We start from the raw sequence: 20,062 nt of genomic DNA, 5'->3' as shown, positions 1-20,062 counted from the left end.
AAGGAGAAGCATTCACTTACCCTGAGTAGAGATCAAGGGGACAATATTTACTTATCTGCTTCCACTTCCCAGTTGCTACCTGTTAAGAAACCACCACATGGTATCAATGAGTGGACTGGGGGAGCACTCCAACTCTAACACACAAAACAGCCCAAGTGACTGTGAGATGACCAAGGCAGCTGAAGGGCCCAGCAGATGACACCACCTCCAAGTGCACATCACTAGCTGGGGCAGGGGGCTTGACTGTGACCCCAGGAAATTTCGGCCCTCCTCTGAGAGCCTCACGTAGCTGCCAGCCCCTCCACATGAGCAGAGAAGCGGCAGCAAGCACCTTTATAAGATGACATGGCTGAATTTTGGTAATCAGATGAACAAATCTTTACAATTATAATATCCAGAAAGGGGAGGGTGCACCCAACTAGCAAGTTCATGTTGTCAGCGAGGAGATAAATTGGTACAACCTTTTGAAAGACAACTTGCTGGTTTCCATCAAAATTTTAAATGTGCGTGCCCCCTGATTTGGCAAATGTATGAGGAATCGCTGGGTCAAGGATTCACTGCGACCTAACTGTGACAGCAAGACCTAGAAACAACTAAATAAATCAAAGGACATCTGCTTGTATGGGCCAGGACACAGCAAGTCACATGTTGAATGAAGGAATGAATAAATAATATGCAGCCACTAACAGAAAGAGGCAGAGCTCAAAATCACCAATATTTATTCAAGGGAAAAGCAATTGGCAGAACAATGCATATGAAATCACTTTTGCTTAAAAAAAAAAAAGGATATGTGCATCTATACATGCCATGTATCTAAATATGCATTGAAAAAGCCCTGAAGGATACACAACAATCAATCTCCAAGGATTATTTAAGTGAAAAAAGCAATTAGCAGAACAATAACTTATGGCAAGACTCCATATTTGCTTTATAAAAGTGTATGTGTGCACACATGCACGTGTGAGCACACATGAGAATATGTGTATGGAAAGGCATCACCTCACTTCCACTTGAATAACATGTATATTTTTGTTGGCACAGAAAGAAGTCTGGAAGGACATGCAAACTGACAACGTGAGTTACCTCTGGGAAGGCAGGAGACCTAATTCATAAAATTACATATTTTATCAATTAAACAAGCAGGTATTATTTCATAGCAAAAAAAAAAAAAACAGTTCTTAAAAATCCATCATATATGTTGAAAATGAATCGTAACAATGAAAACCATCTCCTAAAGGGAATGGCTCACATACCTTCTTTTTCCTAAGAGCCTAGAAAGTTATAACCCCACAAAGAAAAGATGGACTAAGGACCTCTAGAAATTCTCTCCCCCATAAGGGCAAGGGGAAAACTGGCAAAAACAGTCAGGATCAAAATTTTCAGAAACCAGAAAATTAACCTAAGGCTTACAACAATCTGGAAAGTATTATACAAGAAAAATGGCCATATCTAAATAAGAACAGTGAGCTATGTGGCACTTTTAAGCCTTATTCTTACCCCTTCTGTCTAGCACCAAGGGAACCCTAAAAACCAACATCCCCAATCACAGTGAAAACAGAAGTGTGGCAGCCACTGGAGAAGGCTAAATGGTGTAGGAGCTTCTCCAAAGCCTCATTTCCAGAGAGTGGTCATTATTTGACCTGTCTCTTGGTTTCCTGTCTTCACTTACTTGACTCAGAGCTAACCAACTACAAAAGGGGCATTTTCGGGCTTCCCTGGTGGCGCAGTGGTTGAGAGTCCGCCTGCCAATGCAGGGGACACGGGTTCGTGCCCCGGTCTGGGAAGATCCCACATGCCGCAGAGCGGCTGGGCCCGTGAGCCAAGGCCGCTGAGCCTGCGTGTCCGGAGCCTGTGCTCCACAATGGGAGAGGCCACAACAGTGAGAGGCCCGCGTACCGCAAAAAAAAAAAAGGGGGGGGGCATTTTCCCCCAGGGACATTTGTGAGAAATATTCAGAGGCAACTGTTTTACTTCATGACTTCCTGAGATACTGGTTAACAGTTGTAGCAAACAATAGGCTAACCTAAAACTAAAAAGAAAAAGCAGAGGAAGGACATGTACACAGGGCTTTGAAAAGCTCCAGTATATCCTGGGCATCTAGGAGGCCATGCACAAGCTCCAGAAAGACCTGAAAAGGCCACCACCTTCTGGTGATCTGAGGCTCTGCAGAAGTGAAGGCTAAGGCAGAGCTGCAACCGCCCTGCTAAGTGTTGATGGCAGGCCCCAGTACACACACAGAGCCCCTCAGTAATGCCTGGGAGACTTAATGGTATCAGGCATTTAAGAAATCTCTGTTAAACCATTAGCTGCTCACCTAAGCTAATGGAGCATCAGAGGCCACAAACAACAAAGCACAGACTTCTCAAACTTGGCAAAGAAAAATCACAAAACAATAACAATTACAACAAGCAGCAACAACAAATCCTAGAAAGGTTGTAGAAACTGATTTCCAGAGTGGTCACGTTATATTACTTAAAATGCCTGTTTTCAACAAATCATTACAAGACATGCAAAGAAACAAAAACGTATGGTCCACACCCAGGAAAAAAACAATCAATAGGCTGTCCCTGAGAAATTCATACATTGGACTTACTTGACAAAGACTTTAACTCAACTATTTTAAATAAGCTTTAAGCTAAAGGAAACCAAGGACAAAGAACTGAAGAAGACAAGGAAAACAATGTATTAACAAACAGGGGATATTAATAAGGCTAGAAATTATAAAAAGGAACCAAATAGAAATTCTGTCATTGAAAAATACAATAACTAAAATGAAAAAGTCACAAGGGCTCAACAGCAGATCTGAGTAGGCAGAAGAAACAATCAGTGGATTTTAGGATAAAGTCCAAGAGTTCCACACCTAGACACATCATAATAAAACTGTCCAAAGACAAAGAGAGAGAGAATCTTGAAAGCAGGAAGAGAGAAGTGACTCATGATGTACAAAGGATCCTCCATAAGATTAACAGTTGATTTCTCACTGAAAACCATGGAGGCCAGAGGCACTGGGATGGCATACACAGTGCTGAAAGAAAAGACTATCAACCAAGAAGTCTTGCCTATAAAATTATCCTTTCAAATGAAGCAATAATTAAGACATTGCCAGATAAACAATAACTTAAAAAATGTGTTGCTAGAAAACCTGCCCTACAAGAAATACTAAAGGGAAATCTTCAGGCTGAACTAAAAGGGAACTAGACAGTAACTCAGATCCACATGAAAAAATAAATGGCACTGGGTAAAGGAACTACATAGGTAAGTATAAAGGATAATATAAATATATTTTGTTTGTAACTTTTTTCTTCTACCTGGTTCAAAAGACAGAATGTCCCCTGCATGGCATAAGGCACTTATTATAACTGCATAAGGCAATTATTACAAATCTGTATTGACAAGCATACAATGCATAACGATGTAATTTGTATGACAATAACAGCACAACAGAGCGGGAAGGCAACAAAGCTATATAGGAGCAGAGTTTATGTATACTGCTGAAGTTGAATTGTTATTGAGTTAGATTGTTTAGGTTAAGATGTTAAATCAATAGGTAGAACAACCAGACAGAATATCAACAAGGAAGTAGAAGACTTGTACAACATTATAAACCAACTAGACTTAACAAATATCTATAGAACACTCCACTCAACAACAGCAGAGTATATTCTAATCAAGTAAACATGAAACATTCTCAAGGAGAAACCATATGTTAAACCACAAAACAAGTCTCAATAAATTTAAAAAGATACAACTCTGCAAACTCAGTGGAATGAAACTAGAAACAAATAATAAAAGGAAATTTGAGAAACTCACAAATACATGAAAACTAAACACATTCCTAATCATCAATGAGTCAAATAAGAAATCAAAAGAGCAGTCAGAAAATAAATTGAGATAAATGAAAATACAACATAACAAAATTTATAGGAGGCAGAGAAAGCAATGTTTAGAGAGCAATTTATACTTGTAAACACCTATATTAACAGGAAGAAAGATCTCAAATCAATAACCTAATTTTCTACCCTAAAAAACTAGAGACCAAACTAAATCCAATGCAAACAGAGAGAAAGAAGTAGTAGATTAGAGCAGAGATAGATGAAGCAGAGTATAGAAAGGGAAAATTTGAGAAAAGAAACAAAACCAAAAGTTGTTTCTTTGAAAAGATCAACAAATATGGCAATCCTTTGGCTAGATCAAGAAAAAAAAAAGACAGGACTCAAATGACTAAAACCAAGAATGAAAGAAAAGACATTACTACCAACCTTGCAGAAATAAAAAGAATTTTAGAGGAATGCTATGAACAATTATATGCCAACAAATTAGATGAAATGAACAAATTCTTAGAAACATACAGCTACCAAAACTGACTCAAGAAGAAATAGAGAATCTAAACAGACATAACAAAAGTCTGAATCAGTAATCAAAAATCTTTCAACAGGGACTTCCCTGGCAGTCCAATGGTTAAGACTTCATCTTCCAGTGCAGGGGGTGCGGGTTCAAACACTGATCGGGGAGCTAAGATTCCCACATGCCTTGGGGCCAAAAAAACAAAACATAAAAAACAGAAGCAATATTCTAACAAATTCAATAAAGACTTAAAAAAAATCTTTCAACAAAGAAAACCCCAGGACCATCTGGTCCATCTTTGCTACTGAATGCTACCAAATGTTTAAAGAAGAATCAACACCAATACTCAAACTCTTCCAAAAAACTGAAGAGTAAAAGATGGAAAACACTTCCTAACTCATTCTATGAAGCCAGTTATTACCCTGGTACCAAAACTAGACAAAAGCACCACTAGAAAAGAAAACTACAGACAAATATCCCTCAAGAAAAAATCCTCAACAAAAACTAACAAACCACATTAGCAGCATATTAAAGAGATTACACACCTATCATCAAATGGGATTTATCAATCAAATACATGTGTGGTTCAACATATGAAAATCAATCAATGTAATACACCATATTAATAGAAAGAGGAAAACAACTCATGATCATCTCAACAGATGCAGGACAAGCATTTGACAAAATCTAACATTCTTTCATGATTAATAAAAACAAAACAAAAAAACTCTAAAAGAACATCTTTCACAAACTCACAGTGAGAACATTACATTCAACAGTGAAATTCTGAAAGGTTTACCCCTAATATCAGGAACAAGATAAGGATGCTCACTCTTACTATTTCTATACAATATTGTACTCATAATTAAAAACAGAATTACCATATGATCCAGCAGTTCAACTTCTGGGTATATACCCCAAAGAATTGAAAGCAGAGTCTCAAAGAAATATTTGTACACCCATGTTCACAGAAGTGTTATTCACAATAGCCAAGAAATGGGAGCAGCCCAAGTGCCCATCAATGGATGGATGGATAAACAAAATATGGTATATACATTCAATGGGATATTATCCAGCCTTAGAAAGGAAGGAAATTCTCACACAACCTACAGTATGGATGAACCTTGAGGACATTATGGTAAGTGAAATAAACCAGTCATAAAAGGACAAATACTGTGTGATTCCACATATATGAGGTCCCTACAGTAGTCAAATTCATAGAGATAGAAACTACAATGGTGGTTGCCAGGGGTTTGAGAAAGGAAGAAATGTAGAGTTGTTTAATGGATGCAGAGTTTCAGTTTTACAAGATGAAAAATGTTCTGGAGATGGATGATGGTGACAGTTGCACAACAATGTAAATGTACTTAATGTCAATGAACTGTACACTTAATGGGTAAGATGGTAAATTTTATGTCATGTGTATTTCATCACAATTAAATATATATATTAAAAAATCAGTTGTATTTCTATGCAATAAACAATCTGAAAATGAAATTTCTAAAAATTCCATTTACAATAGCATCCCCCAAAATAAAAAATTTAGGAATAAGTTCAACAAAAGACACATAGATTTATAGGCTGAAAACTTTATCACATCGCTGGAAGAAATTAAAGACCTAAATAAATGGAAAAACATCCTGTGTTCACAGAGTATTAATACTGTTAAGGTGGCAATACTCCCCACACTAATCTGCAATACGTTGGAATCCTTATCAAAAATCCCAGCTGCTGTCTTGGAAATCGTGAAGCTTAAAGACATCTAAATTGGAAAAGAAGAAGTAAAACTCTATTCACAGATGGCATGATCCTGTACATAGAAAATTCCAAAGAATCTACAAGAATGCTACCAGAGCTAATAAATGAATTCAGCAAAGTTGTAGGGTACCAGATCAACACACAAAAATTAGTTGTGTTTCTATACCCTAGCAATAAACAAACCAAAAAGGAAATTAAGGAAGCAATCCTACTTATAACCACATTTACAATATTCCAAAATAATAAAATACCTAGAAATAAATTTAACCAAAGTGGTGAAAGACTTGTACACTGAAAACTATAAAATATTGCTGAAAGGAAATTAAAGAAAACCTAAGTAAGTGGAAAGAGAGCTTGTGTTCATGGATTATAAGACTTAGTATTGTTAACATGGCAGTACTACCCAAAGTGACCTATAGATTCCTGAAATTTCTGTCAAAATTCCAAAGTCTTTTTTGGCAGTTATGAAAAATCCAATTCTCAAATTCACATGTAATTTTAAGGGGCCTCAAATAGCCAAAACAATCATGAACAATCAATCTTGAAAAAGAAGAACAAAGCTAGAAGACTAACACTTCCTGATTTCAAAACTTACTACAAAACTACAGCAATCAAGAGTGTGGTACTGGCATAAGGACAGACATACAGACCAATAGAAGGCCAGAAATAAGCCCTCACATATATGGCCAATAGATTTTAGATAAAGGTGCCAAGACCATTCAATGGAGAAATGATGGTCTTTTCACAAGTGGTCCTGGGAAAACTGGATATCACATGAAGTTGGGCCCTTACCTAACATCAAACACATAAACTAACTCAAAATGGATCAAAGATCTAAACATAAGAGCTAATACTATAAAACTCTTAGAAGAAAACATATGGGAAAAGCACCATGACCTTGGTTTAGGTAAACATTTCTTGGATATGACACCAAAGGCATAGGCAATGAAAGAAAAAAAAGACAAATTAAGACTTTATCAAAATTTAAAACTTTTGTGCAACAAAGGACACTATCAACAGAGTAAAAAGGCAACCAACAGAATGGGAGAAAATATTTGCAAATCACATATCTGATAAAGAAATTAACATCTAAAATAAACAGAGAACCCCTAAAACAACTAAAAAACAAACAACTCATTTCAAAAACAGGTAAAGAATTTGAATAGACATTTCTCCAAAGAAGATATACAAATAGCCAATAAGCACATGAACAGATGCTCAACATCACTGTTAGAGAAATGCAAATGAAAATCACATGAGATACTACTTCCTATCCATTAGGATGACTATAATCACAAACAGGGACAATAACAAGTGCAAGAGAGGATGTGGAGAAACTGGAGCTCTCATACATTGCTGGTGGGAATATAGAATGGTGCTATAGCTGTAGAAAACAATCTGCCATTTCCTCAAAAAGTTAAACAGAATTTCCCTAAGAACCAGCAATGCCACTGCTAGGAATATACCCAAGAGAACTGAAAACAGTGACTCAAACATGTACATGTACGTGCACATTTATAGCAACATTATTCACAATAGCCAAAAGGAAAAAACCCACATGTCCATCAATAGATGAATGGATAAACAAAATGTTTCCATACAATGGAGTATTATTCAGCCATAAAAGAAATGAAGTGCTGATAAATGCTACAATGTGTATGAACCTCAAAAATATTATGCTAAGTAAAAGAAGAGAGTCACAAAAAGCCATAATTTGTGTGATTCCATTTATAGGAAATGTCCGGAATAGGCAAATCCACAGAGATAGGTGGTTGCTAGGGGTTGGCAGGACAGGGGGTGACTGCTAATGGGCACAGGACTTCTTTTCGAGGTGATGAAATGTTTTGGAATTAGATAGTGGTGATGGTTGCACAACCTTATGAATAAACTAAAATCCACTGGATTATATATTTTAAAAGTGTAAATCTTAGGATATGCAAATATCTCAATTAAGAAGGAAAAGATGAACATGAAGTACTTTTGAAATAAAAAGTAAATAATATCTATGTTTTATTTTACTCCCCTGAAAACTCTAGGTGGCCCAGCCATTCATCACAAGGCTCTGTGCAGGGAGGGAACCCAGCTGGTCAACTCTTCTCACCTTGAGGTGCTGGTGCATGCAGTAACGACACACCTTATGCTTCATCTCATGCGTAACATCACTGGAGAAAGGAATAAACCCACATTTTGGCTGCAAAATAAACAAGTAAGGAAGAAAAAAAGCTTAGGGAGAAAACACATACCTTTAGGTAGACATATAACTACAGGATAATGAAGTGCAGCTCCCAGGAGAATCACCAAGTGTTAGATATAAACATTCCCAAAAGTTGCTTTTATCCTCAGTCCCCGGTGGGAATTGATGCCTCCCCCACTGCATCACATATATATCTCTTTGCCACTACAGAATCCAAAGCCAGAACTCTCACTGGGGAAGAACAGTGATGCCTCAATTGCTAGCTTGACAACAAAGAGTAGCTTTGTGTTTTCATCATGGAACAAGACTGGAAAGACTCTAGGAGTGCAGATCTGCCACACACTCCAGCTCCAAGAAGAAGAACCCTTGGTCCCTCTGATAAGAATGTGTGAAGGAGAAGGTGCCCATATGGTGGCTGCTGGGCTCCCAGAACATCTGAAACTCTAGTTGCCTTTTAAAAGCCATGATTTCTGGGCACATACAATATGAAAGACCACTGCCTAGCGTCGGGGCACTGAAGATCACGCTGCCCATCGTTTGTGATGCCTGAGACACTCATCCTCTGCTTGGAGAAGCAGAACATCAGTCCACACTGAACACCCACGGATGTGAATGCTCAGGGCCAAGAGCATGACCCACAAGTCGCCACCAGAGGTTTGGAGGAAGGAAACAAATAACAAGATATCTGGCAGGCTTCTTGAGGGAGACTCAGGTGGCCACTCTGGACACTGAGCCACAGAGCTGAAGCAGCGGCCTGGCCCTTATCCAGGAATCACTGCCCTGCACTAGACAAGCGACATCTTTTGTCGCCTCCTCCTGAGGATCCCTGCCACGACAAACCAGGGCCTTGAGAGACACAAAGGCTTCTATGCCTCCTGGAGGTCTCTCCTGAGCATTCTCCTGAGAAGCAAAGGAACAGAGTGTCACCCAGTCTAAAGGGTGGTCCTCAAGCTGAGCCCTTGGAGCATGGCATGCAGTGTCACCAAGCAGCCAAGCAGGCACAGCTGGGAAGGAGATCAAGAGAGGCCCTGGCAAGCTGCACCCTCCAAGGAAAATAAGCAGAGTGGAGCCCATGCTTCCTTCTGGTGGCCATCGGCTAGGGCTTGTCCCTGGCTAGTTCCCTGTTATGACACCTGAGAACGAGCCTAAACCTGGGGGTCTGGGAAGCCATGCCCCTCAGGTCTGGCCAGGGTAAGGAACCAGAATAGCACGGTGCAAGAGGCATGCACAGAAGGAGCAAGAAGTAAGCCTACTCTCTGGGAGTTGGGGGGCTGCCTAGGTCATGGGGCCCAGCATGGGCAAAGTGCACTCCAGGCAGATGACTCATGGATTTACAGTCTGGACCCACCTTTCCCTTTTCCCCCACACCATTTCCCCCTTGACAGAAATTCACCTTGATCTCTACACACAGAATCGGCCGGTGCTCTGCAAAATGGTAGGTCTGAAGTCTGGCTAAATTGGGAAGGCACAGAGCATAACCACTGAGAGTGTCCAGGTCCTTGTCACAGCGAGATTCTGGAAAACAGAGCAAGGAAAATAACTGAGGATCAGTGCAAGAGAGACAAGATGACTCCATGGCAACTTGGACTCCTGTTGGGGAAGGATCAGCCTTGCCCAAGAGAGGGCTGGCCTTGGCCTCCACTCTTGAGAGGTCACCTCTAAGCCTTGGGATGTCTTGCCTGAGGAGTTTACCTGGGGACCTAGAGTCACATGAGTATAATGCTGCGATCTGTGGTAGGAGTTTGGGCCCTGTAGTACCAGCTTGACCTCCAGAGGGGCTGGAGGCTGAGGGCAGCCACACAGGTGGTCAGCTGTGTCTATATGCCCAAGCCCCAGCAAAAACCCTAACCCTTCTTATCTCAGCTGGTTTTAATCTGTGTCCCTTAGCTGTAATAAGCCATAACGATGAGGATAACAGTTCTGTGGGTCCTTCTAGCAAATTATCAGACCTGAGATTGGTCCTGGGGACCCCCCAAACATGCAGCTCTCATGAGTGAGGGTGATCTTGGGAACTGCTCCCCAATTCTGTGACTCTCTTAACCCAGGAGCTCAGAGAAGAAGGAGGCAACAGCCACTACCTTCCTTTTAAAGCTTCCTTCAGAATATGCAAACACCAATATTTCCTCAGCACTGACTGCTAGAAGTTATATTGTAGACAGTCACATAAGATATGGCCTCTTGGTCCCAGGAGAAGTCAGCTTTCCTCCTTCCACATAACAAGGCTGACTATGATTCATTATTACAACATTATTACTGTTACGTCGTATAACTGCCAATTATAAAACGAATGACGCTGTGTGGCACTAGTAACTAGATGGCAGAACCACAGCAGGCCTCAGTCTGTCTTTGTCTAGATGGGGAAAACAGAGCCAAGACACAGTCCAGGCTTTGAACAAAGCTGCTGCCTCCTCCCCCTTCGTTGGTCCTCTCCATCCATGAAGCCCTGCTCCTCACTGCTCCCCAAACTGAGGGCTCCAGGGCACAGCATCCTGTTTTCTTTCATTTTCCTAATCAAACATGAAAAGGATTTTATATTGACTCACTGCACACCCTGACTGCCTGGCTGTGCTTTAGGAGGAGACATTTCACTCCTCAACAACACAGATTTTACATCTTTGCCTCTGACTGTGACAGGAAAAGCTTTGACATGGTTACTGTCATTATTGCCACGAGCAAGTGTAGGGAAGGTACATGAGGTACTGAGGGGAAAATACGTGAGGTGACGTGGGGCGGTACATGAGGTGACTGCGGGGAGGGTATGTAAGGTGATGGGGGAGGGTATGTGTGGTGATGTGGGAAAGGTGTGGGAGGTAAAGGGGGGCAAGGTTTGGGGGGTGACGGGGGAAAGTATGTGTGGTGATGGGGGGAAGATATGAGAGGTAATGGGGGAGGGTATGTTCGGTAATGAGTGGAAGGTATGGGAAGTAATGGGGGGAAGGTTTGGGAGATGATGGGGGAACGTATTTGTGGTGATTGGGAAAGGTCTGGGAGGTGACTAGGGGAAGGTATGTGTAGTGATGGGTGGAAAGCATGTGTGGTGATGGGGGGTGGGGTATGTATGGTGATGGTGGGGAAGTACATGAGGTGAAGCGGGAAGGTAAAAAAATTCAAGTCTCTCACCTTACCTCAAGAGGATGAGCAGGCTGGGTGGTGCCAGCTTCTGGGAGAAGGTTTGCAGAACTGCCACCCTCTAGGGCCTAGCCCACCCTCCATGGCTCAGGTCTACCCCGGTTTTCCTTTGGACTCCTCCAGGCATCCCCTGGAGCCCACCTTCCCTTCCCTAAGTCTCCCTGAACTCCTTCAGCTCCCTCTTGGCTCCCAAATGCATTTTTATTTTTATTAATTTGTTCTTGGTCATATATTCCCTGCAGTGATCTGCAAATCTGATGCCCAGAATTGTATTCATGAGCTCCTAGGATTTCTACCCCCCATAATAAAGTTAAAAACTATATCTATATCTACCTAAGATGAGTAATAACGTCAAACACATTTCAAATGGAATATTATAAATTCGTAAGTTAGAAACCCTTACCTGGTCTTTCACACTGTATCTTTAAACAAAGCTGTTTCACAAAATCTAAAGGCAGCTGAACAACTTCCTGTAGGAACAAATAAGAAGTACTCAGTGTGGAATGCACAACAATGTGAACATACTTAATGCCACAGAACCACACACTTAAAAATGGTTAAAATGGTAAGTTTTATGTTATGTATATGTTACCACATTAAAAAAAAATACTCAGTATGTGGGATTTAGGAATAAAAGCTGCTCTGTTATTTTAAGGACATGTCCAGATTAAACAGACAGGCTAAAGTTTCTGTGCACTAAGAGGAACAGGCCCTCCTCAGAGCAGCTGGTGTCCACAGTGGTGGTGGCCAGAAGTGTGCCCCATGTCACCTAGTCAGTCTCCACAGAGGGCTCTTCACCCAGCTCCTCTGTTCTCACGGCGACCTCATCCTCATTCTCAGCGTCTGTGGACGGCAGAGCAGGGGCCTGAGGCAGTTCTCTGCCTGCAAGAAGTTCCTCACCAGCTATCTCCTCAGACAACCTGAGGCTCCTCACATTTCCATCTGAGAAGCAGCTCAAGGAACAGGGTCTGATCAAATATTAATCTCTGGGTGAGATGTCCTGGGTACCCATCAGCCACAGGACTCAGGATGGCCAATATTTGGTGCTCTGGGTCAAAAAACAAAGGAGCAACTACTCTCTACTATTTCTTGCAGTCTCCCAAACTAAGAGTTTCTATTTAATCCACATTGCTCATCATCTTCCCCATGTTTCCAGGGTGGCAGAATTCTGACTTCTAAAGGAATCCCAAGGTGACGCAAGATACCTGCCTAGAATGAGAATGCTGGGATCCTGTCCACTTACATGCCACACCTTCTCCATCATGCCCTGTCCCACCTAGCCTCCAGCTCACATGAAGACAGGCCTAGACCAGTCCCCAAACCAGCCAGACAGGGCCGGAGGCAGCACGGGTACAAGGGGTGTGTCTGTCACTCTGTCTGAGCCTTGCTCTCTCACCACTGTGCTAGTTATGTCTCATCCCAGGACACAGAAGAGGGAAACACTCTCCCCAGGGCTCCACTTTAACCTAGCTCGTGCCATCAGTCAGAGAAAACAGCATCATTTACAAATGCTGATTTTGCCTGAACATGGTCTTGTTCAGGCCAGAGATGTGCTCTGTATCCCACATTTCAACAGTGCTGGGCCTGAGTGGCAGTCCTCTCTTGATACTACAACTACCTGGACGAAAAGCAGGTTGTGTTTCACTCTGGCAGTGTCTTCACGTGAAGGAGGTATGTCAACGGGATGAATATTCCCGAAATGTGACCTGGTGGGCTCACCTCATATGCCCAGAGCCTTGTGCACTGTGGACAAACAGAATCAAACCTGGAGCTAGAGCATGCCCTGGGCCCTGGGGGGACACCCCAATGCTATTCCCACCTGCCGGGCTGCCACTGGCTGGAACCCCAAGCTCTTCACCATTCTCCTTCACTGCTGGCTCCTCCTGGAAGAAAAGTCTAGAGCCCCCAAGTGCTGTGAGACAGAGAAATACTCCCACTTGGCCATATGAGCATGCTCTCTCCCCAAGAAGGACACTGGTAGTTGGCATACCTGCATTCACTCACACACCGTCCAGGCCAAGAAGTAGGTGGCACCCAGCACGCAGATAGCTCAGAGACTCAGGCTCTCACAGGTGGTGGGTTTCAGCCTTTCACAATTCAACAGGACAGCTGGGGACCTCACTAGGGGCGGTGCCAGCCCCCAGGATGGCCCCAGTGACCTCTGCCCCTGTGTAGTCCCACTCTGCCTAGGGATGACGCCTAAAGGCCCCAGGATGCTGTGGAAACGACAGACACAACTCCCAAACAGGTCATCCCTCAGATGGTGTACTGGGGGAGTCAGGGCCAAGTCACAAGGATGCTCAGAGCCCTTCAGAGAGTCCACACTGGGAGGTGCTGAGGCCCCCAGTCAACAGTCAGCACCACACTGCCAGCTCCACGGCTCTGGGCCACCCTGGAAGAGGATCCTTAGTCCCAGCCTACAGATTAGACTAGAGCCCTAAGGGACCCAAAGCAACACCATCCACAGTACTTCCTAAGCTGTCAAAGGACGACCCTCATTGGAGGATGTTTTGTCGTTGGAGCCATTTAAATTCTACTTTGCTAGGCAATCCTGAAGCTTCAAAGAAACTTTTACTCAACCTTCTTGGTATCATTTTTCTCAGGATGGACACAAGGTACAGAATTTACAAAACAGAGGCAGTGCTCTCTCTGTTCAAAATGACAAACCTGCTAGTCTGTTCAGGGCTCTGATCTAAGACAAGCAGTCAGGCCAGTGTAAGCAGAGAAGCAGCAGTGATCAAAGTGGAGACAGAAGAATGGCTGTCCCAGGCATGGACCAAGGCCACTGGCTCTGAGGATTGCCAGGATCACAGGGCCAGTCCACTGTGGCTTCTTACACTGCCCTCTCCATGAGTGTCTGAACAGCAGACCTTGCCTGTAACAGGCACTCCTCTCAGTCGCTGAGACCAGAAAAAGCCAGCAACACAGACCACCTGCAGGTAGGTGGAGGCCATCACCCCACATGGGCTTCAGCTAGGTTCTCCCACGAGACCAGGTCACACCTCCCAGCATGGGGATCCCCTTTTCTCCCTAACTTGCTCAAAGGTGCCCACTGAAGGTCAGTGTTGCTGCCTGGACCTCACTAGAGAGCTCTCACCAAACTGAATGCCTCCATGAGGGCAGGATGGTGAAGACCAGGAGTCTCAGCAAGTGAAAGTATCTCTGAACCTCATGCTAGAAAATGGGAATAACACTATCTGCTCTGCTATTTCACAGTGCAACAAATGAGAAAAGCACTTGGAAACTTTGTAACTAACACAGTGGGGGTGCGGGTGGGGGGTGGGGGGTGGTATCATTAAGCAACTTCCAAACTATAAATGAGAAGTTGGTACTTTGATACAGAACAGGCCCATGAATTTAGACTACATTAAAAAAAAAAAAATCACTTACCCCACAATGAACATAGTTCTCTCCCAAAAACTCTTTCATGACATTTTTGCCAAAGTCCACTATGTTCTGTAGGTGCTGAAATATTTCTTCTGAGGTCTGCAAAAGAGAAGGACAAGAAGACCTCAATGACCGGGACCTCCTAGACTCTGACACCACCACAAGCCCCTGTCACATACAGGGCTGCCATGTATGTGGCCACAAAAAGCCACCAGTGGCCCTGGACCTGGAGGAAGGTAAGCCTCATCATGAAGACTGCCACACTCACTGGAGCTTCTGTCCCACAGGGCCCCCAGGCCCACCTCTGCATTGTACTCAGGGCCCCATGTGATTGTGAAACAAAGTTTGAGAACCATATCTGTGCCCCTGCCTTCCTCCCCACCAGGAACACACGTGGATCCCGCCAGTGGCCCGTGCACACCTTCTGAGGAATTCGACTTTAAAAATCGGTCCCATCCAAAAATCAGTATTTAGATTTTATTCTTCAGCTTCTAGATGTAGAAATAAAATATTTTCTCCTCAGAGGTTCTTAAAGAATCAATAAGCTGTGAGATTTAGGTGAGACAGGAAATCATTCCTGTATCCCTCACTCTGACCCAAGGTGAGAAGTGCAAAGGGTTGATCACAGGTCTCGCTCAGGAGTGAGAGGGCTGTCTTCTTCAACCGCAGGCTGGGAGGTGCCTGACACATGGCTCAGGCTCTGGGGAGGTCTCAGTCTGAGCTGCCACCCAGGCACCATAAAACAGGCAGACCACAGTCTGCATTCCGGGGGACTACTGTATTAGAACAAAGCCTGTCAAAAAACCCCAGAACACGCCCAGTGGCTCCGTACGTAGAGCTGTGGACACAGGGCTTCTGACAAAAAGCTCTTCTTATTGACAGAATTAACACACACAACTCCCCACAAATAATGCAGCTGGCATCACACAGTGCCATTTATATAATAAAGAAAGGCGAATTGTTACCTTGGAAGACATTGCCTCAATAAATGTAAACAGGAAAAACTGAAAATAGAGGCATCCAGAGAACGCTGGCCCTTCACCGAGGCTAGGCTCTGTAGACCCTGAGTGGGGATAGAGGGGAGGGGAGGGGGGCTAGAGGCAGCCTCCGAGATGTTTCTAGTTTCCACCTGGATTCCACAGAAACAGAACCACCCTGCACAATTCTCTTCAGCAGCTGCACCCTCCCATCCTGTGCCATCTTTCTCTGCACTAACCACACTGTCCCCAGATCTCACTGCAGCCCCACTGTGATGGCAGCCCCCAGCTTTCTCCCACAGTCCCCACTTTTCTTTCTATGAAGCTAACCTGCAAGTGTGCCCTTCATTTGCACAATCAGCCACCATTGATACCCATCAGCCATCCACCTCACCTTCTTTTCTGGCTGTTTCTCCATAACTCAAACGAGGTGAGGTGGTGACTCATGTCTCCTACACCCTGATCTTGAGCCCAATTTCTACTCATCACCCAACAACCACCAGCCCTGCCCCCACTGTGTGGGTGTGACGTGCAGCTCCTGCCTCTTCTCCCCTTTTAAGATAAGAGCCTATGCTCACACCTAGCCCCTCTGGACCTCCCTCCTTCCCCCCAGACCATGAAAGAGTAAAGGCTCCCACAGGGCTATGCCATATTGACCGCTGCGACCACTTAGATAAACACCACAATGACATCCCGCCTCAATGTAGAGAAACACTGCAACTCAGTGGTCAGCAGGCATACAACAGAACAACAATGGCTTTCTGAGGGTGTCCACGGTACTCTGCCTGGTTGACTCAGTGAATAGAAACACAAGGCTCCATCTGAACTGCCTGTTGTGACTTGTAACACTGACTGTCTACCACAGCATCACAGACTTCATTTTCATTGATGCAATTCCACAGATGGGGAAACTGAGGCAGCAGGGTGTAAGAAAATCGCCAAGGCAAAGCCAAGACCTGGCCCTGGGTTCCCCAGCCACAAGCAGAGCTCTCTGAACTAGTCAGGGAGGCTCCTGGCTCAGTACCCAGGGACTAACCATGATGACCCATAGTGACCCCAGCAGGTCAAAGTGCTGAATCCAGCACAAAAGATGGACACACTGCTTTCGGCATTGAATGCTTGTATCATATTCAAATTTCTAAAGTTAGCATTAAAACTTCTGCATCAGAAAAAAATCAAAGTTTTCTTAAATAATTATTTTAATGATTGGGTGGCAAATCCACTGATCTTACCTTCTTCCTATTAGGAGGAAACTTCAGAAAACGAAGCACCACACAACGCTATTGGAAAATAAAACAAAGTCTGATTAGTACCCTCCCAAAGCCCGGGGATAAGGGTGGGTGGCTGTGGATAAGGAGCCATCCTCAGCAGTGCAGATGCTGGAAGCCCCACAGGCAGCCAGTGCCCCGGGGAGGAGGTGGGGGCCAGTACTGGGCCACACGTCTGGAGACACAGAGCAACCAGGAAAACCTGTGCTCTCTGACCTAGCCAGCCCACTCCCAGTAATTTATCTTAATTAAAGATGCACAGAAGATTTTAGCTACTGCATATAAAGGTACTGTTTATAATTCCAAATAAAATGGAAACCTAAACATCCAACAATAGTAGGATGGTTAAATACAGAGGGACATATTCCAGACCATGAAATACTATGCCGTCATTTACAAGAAAATAAGGAAGATCCGTATTTACAGACACAAAGGTACAGTCATCATCTACTGATAAATGAAAAAGATTACAGAATAGGGCTTATAGAATTAACCTATCTTTATATAAATATGTACATACACGTGTGTGTGTGTGTGTGTGTGTGTGTGTGTGTGTGTATTGTGTGTGTATGTATTAGAGAATGATGCATGGGTATAGTTCTATTTATGTAAAGCTCAAAAACAGACAAGACTAAGATCTCTGGCAGGTGGGATGGTCCCTAAGAAAGGCTCTAGAAGGGGCTGGTCATGAGAATACGGGTCCATGTATTTTGTCATAATCAAGCTGTATATACACATATGATCTGACCACTTTTCTGTAGATTTATTACTCTTCATTTTTTAAAGTTTGTAAAACAAAAAATTTTAAATAAAGTATGTGCATGCTGAGTTTGTATGAACTGTCTGAAAGGGCTTCTGAATAGGTAACCGCGTGTCCAGGTAGCACCAACTGGGAACTTATTTTTTAAAGTTCTGTTTATTTGGGTTTTCCAATTTTTTACAATGCTCATATAACATACATTACAAAAATGTTAAAAAACAAAAGTTTAAAAAATGGAAAAAAATAACCTTTTAAACTAGTGCAGCCTTTGAAATGGCAATTCTCCAAGGAAATAACCTGGATGTGTTGTAGAGCCTTGGTAATGGGGGAGATAATTCCATGTGGACAACTTTGGAAACCATTCCCATGGAGATAGGAAGTTCCAGGCAGAAGGGCTTGGGTCGGGAACCTGGACTGTGCTCAGGGAGAAGCAGTGAACAGGAGAAGGAGAGCAGAGGTGCAGGAGCTCGGGCACTGTCTGGAGCACTGGGATCTAGGTGGGGTGGGAGGAGCTGGTGATTGAAGAGGCTCAGAAAGTGCAGCTTTAGAACCCAAAACATGGCTGAGAGCAAGGAAGGCCCATAGAGACGAGATCCATTTCCCTAGCCCACAGACCCCCTGGCACTTCCTGCCCCACTCAGATGACGCACACTCTTCTCAAAACCCCAGACATCCATCATCTCCCTGAGCCCCAAGCTCAGACTTGGGGAAGCAAAGGTCGAGGACGTGCACATGGGCCGAACCCCTCCCAAATCCAGGCAGACATCAATATTCGATCATGGGCATCAACTGGCCAAGGAGTCCATCAAAATTCAAGGAAAGGGCTTCCCTGGTGGCGCAGTGGTTGAGAGTCCGCCTGCTGATGCAGGGGACACAGGTTCATGCCCCGGTCCGGGAAGATCCCACATGCCGCGCAGCGGCTGGGCCTGTGAGCCATGGCTGCTGAGCCTGCATGTCCGGAGCCTGTGCTCCACAACGGGAGAGGCCACAACAGTGAGAGGCCCGCGTACCACCAAAAAAAAAAAAAAAAAAAAAAAATTCAAGGAAAAACAAAAGCTGATATGCAGAAACCCTAATTCTAGGCAACATTCCAGAAACTCAGCCCCCCTAAAAGCACACTCACTTCTCACCTGGACTTCACTGTTTCTCAAGACCTGCTAAGAAATTCTGAGTGTCATGTTGTGTCTGCTTCAAGGAAAACTGCTTTCTCTAGGGACCCATTTAAAACCGTCGCCAGAAACTGCCCACCTGCCCCATAGGAGCCGCAGTGTCAGCCTTGAAGGCCAGTCTCCACAAACTCAAGCACTCAGTGGGCACACCTATTCTGGACGGCGAGTGCTAACTGCCCCTTGTAAAGGTCTGACTGGGCTGGGTTGGTGGCCCTGTTACATGCCACGAGGCTGGCCATGGGACCAGACAACACCTATTCAAGTGGATAGCAGAGAAAAGGTGAGAAATCAACCTCACCAGCCCTGGTTGGCACAAAGACGCAGTTAGTCCAAGGGCCACCCATGGCATGGAGTGGGACTGATCCAGCCACCCACAGGGAGATTCCCACGAAGGAGCTGAAATCAACGCATAATCTGGTAAGCACCAGGGCCCTGCAAGCTCACAAGGTCTTAACCAGTTGTGAAGGAAACAACTCCTTTCCTTTTAAACTAAATATCTGAAACCAGATTTTAAAACATACCCTCTTCATAGTGTCTAGGCTAAAATGCTAAGAACGAAGAGAAAGGGGTGAGACTAAGAAGAGGGGCTTAACAAGAGTTTCTGCACAGTCTGGGGCAGAAGCAGCTCTTCCCTGTTCCAAAGCAGGACAGGGAATCTTAGGCTGGGGCCACACCTTCTCTGTCCTTGAGGACAGAAAATCATGGTGTGCTCTCTCATACCGTGGAACACTAGATGAAAATCAAAGATTTTAACAAACTGAAAAAGTCAGTGAATGGAGAAATGACACATATAAACACATACACATTAAACAACCTCAAAACGTACAACACGCCACTTATAAAAGGAATAGAAAGCATTCAGTGCTGTGAGGGTCCCAGGCCATGGCAGGGGTGGGGGAGTACTGGCATGTCATGTACCACGAGGCCTAGGAGATGCTCCTTCGATCCCCTCTGAGAACCCACCCAAGTCCTCAAAACGCCAAGACATCAGCAAAGCCTGGCTCACAACAGCTCTAAAAGCACAACAATGTGAATGTCTGACAGCACAGGAACTCTGGCTGCCTAAGTGCTCTGCA

The 20,062-nt window shown here is 43.9% G+C and overlaps 1 protein-coding gene across 1 annotated transcript in view; it reads right to left on the bottom strand.

Moving 5' to 3' along the window:
- IPPK (inositol-pentakisphosphate 2-kinase) overlaps positions 1 to 20,062 on the bottom strand; it is a 50,103-nt gene that overhangs the window by 24,810 nt on the left and 5,231 nt on the right. Inside the window, exons 2-7 of the mRNA XM_060015046.2 lie at positions 17,022 to 17,069; positions 14,816 to 14,911; positions 11,829 to 11,895; positions 9,690 to 9,811; positions 8,204 to 8,293; positions 21 to 79 (exon numbers count right to left, since the gene is read on the bottom strand). Coding sequence (XP_059871029.1) covers positions 21 to 79; positions 8,204 to 8,293; positions 9,690 to 9,811; positions 11,829 to 11,895; positions 14,816 to 14,911; positions 17,022 to 17,069 — 482 coding nt within the window. The remainder of the gene's footprint in view (positions 1 to 20; positions 80 to 8,203; positions 8,294 to 9,689; positions 9,812 to 11,828; positions 11,896 to 14,815; positions 14,912 to 17,021; positions 17,070 to 20,062) is intronic.

Source organism: Delphinus delphis, chromosome 6 (genome assembly GCF_949987515.2).
Source record: "Delphinus delphis chromosome 6, mDelDel1.2, whole genome shotgun sequence".
In the NCBI taxonomy this organism is placed as follows: Eukaryota; Metazoa; Chordata; class Mammalia; order Artiodactyla; family Delphinidae; genus Delphinus; species Delphinus delphis.
Note: the sequence above shows the minus strand (reverse complement) of the source record. Positions and strands in the feature narration are given on the sequence as shown.